This window comes from Citrus sinensis, chromosome 1, assembly GCF_022201045.2.
Source record: "Citrus sinensis cultivar Valencia sweet orange chromosome 1, DVS_A1.0, whole genome shotgun sequence".
NCBI classification, from domain to species: domain Eukaryota; kingdom Viridiplantae; phylum Streptophyta; class Magnoliopsida; order Sapindales; family Rutaceae; genus Citrus; species Citrus sinensis.
The window spans coordinates 20384027-20394355 of record NC_068556.1 but is presented as its reverse complement, the minus strand read 5'-3'; the positions used below and the strand labels follow the sequence as shown (position 1 = coordinate 20394355).

General features: G+C 34.2%; 3 protein-coding genes across 3 annotated transcripts; all 3 read left to right on the top strand.

Annotated features, from left to right (window-relative positions):
• The first annotated feature begins 1484 nt into the window (after window positions 1–1484).
• Window positions 1485–2863, top strand: LOC102610949 (hypothetical protein). The gene is made up of 5 exons (XM_006489432.4): window positions 1485–1798; window positions 1890–1953; window positions 2097–2159; window positions 2242–2300; window positions 2431–2863. The coding sequence occupies exons 1-5, from the start codon at window positions 1544–1546 to the stop codon at window positions 2650–2652; spliced, it is 663 nt and encodes a 220-aa protein (XP_006489495.1). The 5' UTR covers window positions 1485–1543; the 3' UTR covers window positions 2653–2863.
• Window positions 2864–3850: 987 nt separating this feature from the next.
• On the top strand, window positions 3851–7027 carry LOC102611253 (serine/threonine receptor-like kinase NFP). Its single transcript, XM_006489433.4, has 2 exons — window positions 3851–5237; window positions 6066–7027. Exons 1-2 carry the CDS (start codon window positions 4095–4097, stop codon window positions 6798–6800), a joined length of 1878 nt encoding a protein of 625 aa, XP_006489496.2. The 5' UTR covers window positions 3851–4094; the 3' UTR covers window positions 6801–7027.
• A 1509-nt stretch (window positions 7028–8536) lies between these two features.
• On the top strand, window positions 8537–8887 carry LOC107178420 (probable receptor-like serine/threonine-protein kinase At4g34500). Its single transcript, XM_015533613.2, has one exon. The coding sequence runs from the start codon at window positions 8537–8539 to the stop codon at window positions 8885–8887; it is 351 nt and encodes a 116-aa protein (XP_015389099.2).
• Window positions 8888–10329: the final 1442 nt, after the last annotated feature.

Genomic DNA, 10329 nt, shown 5'->3' with positions numbered 1-10329 from the left:
AGACATTATCACATACAAACCCTCGATACATTTTGTTTTGAGAATATTGTAATTAATTGGCACAATTTGAATCATACAGTTTTTCCGTAAACACCTTGTGCTGACTTAAGTATTAGAGAGTTTACGCCGGTAAAACCACCGACATCTCTAATTTGTTTATGTGAACGCAGGCTTAGAAAGAAGAGAAAGAGTGATTTGGGTCCTAAGAGCTCAGGCAATCGCTTAAGCAGGTGGAGTGCAACCTCTTCTCCATTGTCGATACAAGCATTGGTGTCACGATCTAATCGGACCAAGGGTGATCAAATTTTTGCATCAACAAAAAATACAATAAAAATATTCTTTCAAAAGAATGAGAAAATATAATCATCCATATTTTAAGTGTATATTTTATATGACTTATGCAATGGTCAACAACATTTATGACCATTGCATTTATTTTATCCTAGAAGCTCGCCAATTAACTTTAATCTATTGTTAAATTCTTACCCAAAAAAAAAATAATAATAAAGGCCATGGATTTGAGTAAATATCTTCCCCACCAGTGTAGATAATCCCAACAAATTTCTAATTTAAGAGAAAAAAAATTCTTGAAAGTGCTTTTCAAAAGTTTTGATGTTGTTTGATTCTATTTTAAGTAGAGTTTTTGGAGATTATATAAGATATTTTTTTCCTACTAGTAAAAATATAAATTTATAACTTTATAGTAATAAGGGTTATAAAATATTTTTAAATAGTTTAATTTGTCTAAAGTACGATTGATTTTGCAATCTTCTTTGTTTTTTCATAACATAATTTTAAAACACTTATTTGTTAAAATAATTTTGAAATGTTTAATAAAAATCCTCATTGACAATGAAACAACTAAATCTTTTTAACAAAAATTCAACTTATAAAATCTCTACTTGAATAAGTACTATTTATAAAATTATACCAATTGGAGAAAAGTGTAGGAAAAATAATTCAAAAAAAAAAGAGGGAGGGAGTACAGAGAAAGTAGAATTGATATTTGTTGCTTTTTTTTAAAAAAAAATATGTTTTATAAATCTATAGCTCAAAAAAATTGTAAACATTTTGACGTTGTAATCAAAATCTATTGTGAGTTTTGTGACTCTAGCTCAATTATATATCCCAATGCTAAAAATATGCGAGTAGGTAACATATGATTTATATCTTTAATTTCAAGATTTATTTTCTTTCCAAATTATTTTAAGATTTGATAAGAGAATACTTTTAATAAACTTTCAATTAAATAATTCCTCTTATTTCTCTTCTACTTTTACTTGTCCAAAGGAAAGGACGAAAATAAAAGTCCTACTAAATGAGATCCATAACCATGAGCAAAATCGGGCGCCATCTTTTACAGGGCGTGAAGAAAAGATAAACAAGCGGCCCAATGCAATTCACGAGACACGTAGCGAAATCTTATTGGACGTTGGAACGTCTTAACAGAAGCAGTTACTTACGGTTTATCCTACCGTTGGGGCCAGGGCGGGCATTTTAAAGGCTGAAAAACACCGAGCCAAGACAGGAACAAGATAGAAAGATGGCAGTTTCTTCTTCATCACTCTCAGTTCTCTCACCCAATTCAGTACCCAGAATCAGTCCTAAGCAATCCGAAATCAATGCTAAGCTTTCCAATACGCAAGACTCGGCTTCTGTTCACGTAAAATTGTTCGGAAAGTCAAGCAGTAGAAGTGGGTCAGTTACAAAGTTGAATGCCGGGGGGAAGCTGGCGTTGATTGAACCCGATCTCAATGAGGATCCCAAAGATCGTTGGGCCACAAACGGCGTTGACCCTGTACGTATCATCACAATTTCTCAATACATGCTAATCACTTTTAATTTTCTTAAATAAAAATAGAAATTAAAGCTTTTGTGTTTGTGTACAGGAAGATTTTTTATATGGGGAGTATGATGGTGCACATACATACCATGAAGGCGGTGTAGTAACAGGTCTCTAATTTGATATAGGATTGCAATTCGGAATATAAATTTGCTTGTTTTGCTTTTTCACTGGGGTTATACATAGTGTTAAATCTTTCATAGAGTGAAAAAAATGAATTACAATTGTCGCATGTACACCTTGTTGTATATAGGATCGTTTTGGGGAGCAATTGCGGATGATATTAAGGCAGTGGAATGCCCTACGGGTTTTCAAGGTATCAATAATTCTTTCAGAACTTTGATAGATCGCATGGGACTCTTAAGTTACAGAATTGATTCTCTTTTGTTACTGTTCAGGGTTTATTGGATGGCTCTTCCTGCCTGCAGTTGCTACAGCGATGTACTTCAATGTTCCGGTAACTTCAATTCATTGTTGAGTCTACTACTGTTGATAATTTTGAGAATTGGAAGTAGGCATTATGCGTTACGGTTTTGTGTAGTTCACCTTTGATTAAGAAGCTGCTTTCACTTTGTTCCTTTAATTAGGGGGAGTACTTGTTCATTGGAGCAGCTGTTTTTGTTACGATATTTACCGTAATCGAGTTAGATAAACCTGACAAACCCCATAACTTTGAGCCCGAGATATACAATATGGAAAGAGGAGCCCGAGACAAGTTAATCAACGACTATAATACCATGAGCATCTGGGAATTTAATGAGAAATACGGACACCTCTGGGACTTCACCGTGCAGAGAGATATGAACTAACAAAGAGATGATCTCTTCAGACCAAAAAGAGAATTGTAGTTGTTACTTGTATGCAACATTAGGATAAAAGGTGTAGTCCATATTTTCTCTTATTTTGATTTTTCTGTTGTGTACGCTTTTGTAGATAACCTTTTCTTCTTTGTATACATCCCTATATAACCAAGTGCGTAACCTCTTGATATGATAGTGACACTAGCAGATTTCTGGTGTTTATCTTAGAATTAGATGTTTTAATTTGCTTTTAATTATTTGGTGAGAAGGTCACCATATTTGTGCGTTCACCATCGGCTTCCACCAGTGGTGATCGTATATCATTACTTGTAACATATTTATATTTTTGAACTTTTCAAAATCTGTGCTAGCCATATCATCATTATCGTCATTGATGGTGTGAGATGGGTCAATATTCCAATTCATTCCGTGTCATTTTGGAAGTCATCCAGGAAGGTCAATAGGAATTCTGCTTAAATAAAACAAACAAGTTACAGACTAATATCAGGTGTTGATTCCTCTTGCTGCGCATGCAAATTGTCATTTTGAATAGATATTTTGAAACTGACATCATTTCCACAGGATAAAGGCATACAAGTCACTGCAACTAGAACCTGGGTTCGATCCTTGGAGCTTGTAAGGAGGGTAAAAAATATATTTCGACTTACCCACCCCCTTACCTTTTAAAAAAGAGAAAAAAAAAGTCACTGCATAGTGACATCATTGTTTGATATTCTTAATTCTTGTTTGCATAAATTGTGACCCCTTGACCATGTAATACAAAATTTAAGTTCATACAGAACCGTTCATTAACCAAGCTTGGTTCTTTAATGTGAGTGCTGTATGACGTGAGGTAGTTAATGAAGTTTGAACTGTCTTTGTTGTGAAAAAAATATCTATATCTTTTTGGTGTAATTTCCCACACGACAAGTCACAATTCAAAAGCGCCTTCCCTTCTTGCTTGCCTCTGTAATCAACATGAGTGTTAGAAAAGTCGTTATAATTTCCATAGATAGCAGGAATTTCACCAGGCTCATATCATCTTTAAGCTCACCTCCGTATAGTCTGTTTATGTTATCTGTTTGCTTGATACTTATCGATGTGCATATGTATGAAACTGAAGTTACTTATGGGTGACAGTATTAGAAAAAGGATCGTATCCAATTATCCAACAATCATAATAGTGAAGCTTGCTAGTGGTGAATATCAAAATGTCGATAAGAAATTATAAAACCAGGAGCTGGTGTGGCTTTGTGCGTTCTTCAATCAAGTGGACTAATAACAGTTGAGGTCAATCAGGTGGTGGGACCCAAATCCAATGAATTAGAGAAGTCAAGATTGAAACGGAGACGCGTCTTGCCTACGACATTGACTAGAGACAGTGTTCAATTTCATTTTCCGTTCTTAAATATTGTACAGATCTGCCCTGAAAGTAGAAGGCTAAAACCAACATGAGAAACAAATCCCAGTGCCTTTCCTTCTCTCTTCTGTTCTTCTTCTTCTTCTTTCTCTTCAGCTATCATCAATCACAAGCCCAACCAAACACCACAGGCTACACCTGCTCGGCCAACCAGACCACCTATCCATGCCAAACCTATGCTTTCTACCGAGCCTCGGCCCCTGACTTCCTTGACCTGGCTTCCATAGCTGATCTTTTCTCAGTGAGCCGCCTCATGATATCAGAACCCAGCAATATATCCTCCCCATCATCTCCTCTCATCCAAAACCAGCCTCTCTTTGTCCCCATAACATGCTCTTGCAATACTTTAAACGCTTCTTACACCATCTCTTTTGCCAACCTCTCATACACGATCAAGTCTGGTGACACCTTTTACCTTGTATCCACTAACAAGTACCAGAATCTCACAACCTATCAGTCTGTTGAGGTTGTGAACCCTACTTTTGTCCCTACCAAACTTGAAGTCGGTGATGTTATTATCTTTCCGGTCTTTTGCAAGTGTCCTAATCAGACTCAGTTGCGAAACAGAGTGAATTATCTTGTCTCTTATGTTCTGCAGCCTTCTGAAAACTTGTCATCGGTTGCTTCAAGGTTTGGAATTGAAACACAGGCTATAATTGACGTTAATGGCAATAACATTCGGCCATTTGATACCCTATTTGTCCCCGTCGCTCGGCTTCCAGAACTAAAACAGCCTGCTGTTGCTCCTTCGACCCCTCCATCTGCTGAAACACCTTCTCGAAAGACTGAAAGAAAAGGAGTCATTATAGGTTTGTCAATTGGGTTGGGAATTTGTGGGGCCTCGTTGGTTTTGGTTGCCGGGATGTGGATTTACAGAGAGGCTCTGTTGAAGAAAAAGAGAGAGAGAGAGATCGATGAGCAGAAGCAGAAGCTGCAATTTAACAAAGGAGGGAGGGACTTGAAGGACATGGAAGTGAACTTCATGGCAGATGTTTCAGATTGCTTGGACAAGTACAGAATTTTCAAGATTGAAGAACTGAGAGAAGCCACCGATAACTTCAGTGAGGGTTGCTTGATTCAAGGGTCTGTTTACAAAGGAAACATTCATGGAGAGGTCTATGCCATCAAGATGATGAAATGGAATGCCTGTGAGGAGTTGAAGATATTACAAAAGGTAAAAATATGGTCATTCCACATAAGCCTTTATTGCTGTTAAGTTCCTCATTTTAGTCCAATAAATCTTTGAACTTGATTCCTAGAAGAGAAGCACATAGCTTTCTAAAAGAATTTTAGTTAATGCCATTAGGTCATGTAGTCATTAAATATAATCCTGAAAACATGGGCATACGCGAAAAAATAAGAGAATTTTAGGGCTGTGATCCAACAGAGATAAGGACACCACTAGAATAACCCCAGTTTTAAAATTGCTTAATTAGTGGCTAATATTGATTTTTTTTTTCAAAAAAATAATTTTAATAAGGTAGAGGTTAGGTGAAATGACCTGTCTAAGTATTAGGTTTAAGGTTTTAAATAAGGGTTTGGTTGCCCATGTTATTAAAATAGTGAATGAGCCGCAATTGATTTCTAATGTGCTAATTATAGCAAATGCCAAATATTTTATCCCTCTCTCCCTTCTAATAAAGCTGTTGATTAACCATTAATTAAATTGCTTAATTAAGGTGAATAGTGTTTGCAGTTGTCGTATGTAAGTCAGAATCAAGCGGTGTATAGTATTAAAGGAATCTTATAAAAAGAGTGACAAATTGAAACCATTTTACACAATTGCTTCATTTATTTATAAAATAAATAAACCTTTTCCTGCCTTGGGTTGCAGTTGCAGAAGACTTGGACCTAGCTAGATATCAAAGAAGACAAATCAAATTAACACAATTGTATAATAGTATAATACCAATATAACTAGGCTTGTTTGTATCACCATTGATAATATTATTGTGGCAAGCTAGTTATTACTAATTACTAAATCATGATCATTCCTTTGAAGGTAAATCACGGCAATCTGGTGAAGCTAGAAGGTTTCTGCATAGACCCTGAAGATGCAAATTGCTATCTGATCTACGAGTACATTGAAAATGGCTCTCTCCATTCATGGTTACATGAAAACAAGAACGAGAATCTAAATTGGAAAACAAGATTAAGGATTGCCATTGATGTTGCAAATGGCTTGCAATACATACATGAGCACACTAGGCCTAGAGTGGTACACAAAGACATCAAAAGCAGTAACATTCTCTTAGACTCAAACATGAGAGCCAAAATTGCCAACTTTGGATTAGCAAAATCTGGCTGCAATGCCATAACAATGCACATTGTTGGAACTCAAGGCTACATTGCTCCAGAGTACTTAGCAGATGGGGTAGTATCGACGAAAATGGATGTGTTCTCTTTTGGGGTGGTGTTGCTTGAGCTGATATCTGGCAAGGAAGCAATTGATGAAGAGGGGAAGCTTTTGTGGGCAAAAGTTGAAGGGATACTGGAGGGAAATGAAGAGAGGAAAGTAAAGAGAGTGAAGGAATGGATGGATGAGATTCTTTTGAAGGATTCAATCTCAATGGAGAGTGTGATGAGTGCAATGGGAATTGCCATTGCGTGTCTGCACAAAGATCCTTCGAAAAGGCCAAGTATGGTCGATATTGTGTATGCTTTGAGCAAGAGTGATGACTTGCTTTCCGACATTTCAGATGATGCATTATCATCCTCTCAGGTTTCGGCAAGATGAATCAGAATCATATTATGGTAGTAATTATGCAGGGTGTAAATAATAATAAGCATACGGGTTAAAAGCCAAAACAGGGCTGTTCTAGAACTTAAAACGCTCTCAGAGTTATTTTTAATGTGTAAGATTTTCATTTGTTTATCACGACGAACGAAACACCCTTTTTGTTTTTTGTTTTATTTCAAACGTAGCACAATCAGACCAATAAAACTTTGATTGGGTTGGTGTCATATCCTGTCCTTAACTTTATGTTGGAGATTTCAAGTTTCCTCGGTGGTTGTAGGAATTTATTATTATACAGGGCTTCACCGAGGGTTCAGTTGTATTGAACTTTGATATATTGTGCTGATTATATATTTCAATAAGCTTCAATTGTGTTAAACTTTATTCTATTGCATATAATAGATTAAAAAATACAGCACAATTAGTAGGGACGGTAAAAAAACTGAGGCTGGCCCACCTATTCATACTGGCTTTAGCTCGGACCTCCATATAAAGGGTCTGGATAAGGGTTTAAGGGAAAAAAAAAAAAAAAAAAACTCAGGCTACACCCAAATTTTTTATTTAAAACAATAAATTATAAGTTAGAAAACTAATTTAAAAATAAAAAATAATGAAAAAATAAAAAAGAAAGCCTAAATCTTTAATTTATATATCAATAATGAATAAAAAAAACCTAAAATTATAATATTAAACTCTCTTTTAAGTATTAAGTAATTAAGATGGTACTTGAATTAGAGAATTTAGAATTAAAAAAATTAAATATCTAAACTTTTATTTACTTCATTTTCTTTATTTATTATTTTATTTTAAAATATTCATTTTCTTTAATTCATTATTGATTTATAACAACTTAATTATTAATTCATTTCAAATTTACAATAATTTTAAAAAATTGAAAAATAAGCGAAAGTCAGCCTAGCCCTGTAATGGGCTCGGCCCATGCTCGGCCTTATACTTTTCCTTTAATAGGCTTGGGCCTGAACTTGAAAAAGTTCGTCCTAAACCTATATTTTACAATTCTTAACAATTATTAATTTCAAATCTTAGATATTTTTTCTCAATGCAAGAGATTTTACGAATTAAACTAGTTGACACCCACGAATGGAAACCTACAAATTATTTTACTTATTTTAGCCTCTTCGGTAGCCTTTATTTTTATTTTTATTTTTTCGCTGTAGATATTGAAGAAAAAAAAAGAGTATTAGCATCACACAAAGTAGTTGTTAAATCCATAATTTATTCAACTAAATCATATGTTATGACCTCTTAACAATAGGGAATTTTACATAATTTTATTAAATAAGTTAAGAGATTTGATATAAAAATCAAAAGGTTGGAAAGTTTAGAAAATTACTTGCATTTAACATGTGGGTTTAATTAGATATACTTGTGTTCTTTTATGTAAATTTTAATTGAGGCTAAATTGTAAAATGTCTAGAAGAGTTTTAAGAGAATTTTCTAGGAGTGTTGGATACTCAAACTCAGAAGTCGAAACTGTAATGGGTATTTTTATTCTCGGGCTTCCAAACTTACTGGGTCTTTAAGCCTCACGACAAAACAAAAAAATAGTAGGCCATAAGCCCGTTACAGTCAAACTTACAAGAGAGATGCTATTTCCACCCCTCAAAAACTCTTATAACACCTCTTTTCTAGTTGATTACAGAAATAACCTTACACATTTATTTTTCAAAAAATCCCACTTGAACTTGATCTTGATTTTCTGTCTAACACAAATAATGGACGTGTTCTCTTTTGGGGTGCTGTTGCTTGAGCTGATATGGGCAGAGGGGAAGGTGTTGTGGGCAAAAGTTGAAGGGATACTGGAGGGAAATGAAGGGAGGAAAGTGAAGAGAGTGAAGGAATGGATAGATGAGATTCTTTTGCAGGATTCAATCTCGATGGAGGGTGTGATGAGAGCAATGGGAATTGCCATTGCGTGTCTGCATAAAGATCCTTCGAAAAGGCCAAGTATGGTTGATATTGTGCATGCTTTGAGCAAGAGTGATGACTCGGTTTCTGACATTTCAGATGACGCATCATCATCCTCTCAGGTTTTGGCAAGACGAATCAGAACCATATTATGGTAGTAATTATGCAGGGTGTAAATAATAATAATAAGCATATGAGTTAAAAGCCAAAACAGAGCTGCTTTAGAACTTAAAACGCTCTCAAAGTTATTTTTTTATGTACAGAATTTTGTTTATTATAAGGAATGAGATCCACATTTTTTTTATTTCAAACATAACATAATTAGGCAAATAAAACATTGGTTGGGTTGGTCGGCATCTCCTCTTGTTAACTTTAAGTTAGAGATTTCAAGTTTTTTAGGTGACCGTAGGAGTTTATTATTTTGTTGGGCTTCGTTGGATTTCAGTTGTATTAAACTTTGATATATTACGTTAATTATATATTTTGATTGACTTTAGTTGTATTGAACTTTGATTGTATCGTATATAATACAATTAAAAGAAAAACACAATTAGTAATTTCAAACCTCGCATAATTTTTTCTCTCTTAATTTACTAGGTTCTACAAATTAAACTAGGTGATACTGCAAATGGAAACCCCACAAATTATTCTATTTTTTCAACCTTTTAGATGCCCTTTCTTTTTTTCATTTTTTTTTTGGCGATAGATATTAAGAAAAAGAAAGTAGTAAGTATTAGCATCACACAATATGGAATTTTACATAATTTATTCAACTAAATCATATCTTATGACCTCTTAACAATACTGAATTTTACAATAATTTTGTTAAATAAGTTCAGAGATTTGATCTAAAAGTCATAAGGTTGGAGAGTTTATAGCGAGAAAATTACTTGTTTTTAAAATGTAGGTTTAATTAGATACATTTGTGTTCTCTTATGTAATTTTAATTAAGGCTAACTTGCAAAATGCCTCGAAGAGCTTTAAGAGAAATTTTCAAGAGTGTCAGATATTCCAACTTAAAAGTCGAAACTGCCATGGGCAACTGGGCGTTGTTTGTTATTGGGCTTCCAAACTTATTGGTTTTTGGGCTTCACGACAAAAGAAAGTAGGCCATAAGCCCGTTCTAGTCAAACTTACAAGAGAGATGATATTTCCACCCGTGAAAAAGTCCTATAAAACCCCTTTTCTACCTTAATTACAGAAATAACCTTACACATTCATTTTTCAGAAAATTCCACTAGATCTTGATTTTCTCTCTTTGACGATCTTAACATTGTCTCTCTATAAAATTTCCCAACTTAAGAAGTATGTTTGTGTGACCTCTACTTTAGTTTGGATTGAATCTTATAATATAAACTAGGAAATAGAACCGCACTTCGTGCGGCTTTAAAAAAAAATTTAGTCTTATCTTTTTTATTACTTTGCACTTAATGAAACTGATAAAAAATATGAATTTTTTTTTTTAAAGATGACGCAGCCTTATAAAACTAATGTTATTTATGAAAGTTAATTATTTTTTTGTTAACATTAAAAATATATATTAATGTGTATAGTTAAGTGTACACTACCTTTTCATCAATAAAAATTATGTTCACACTAA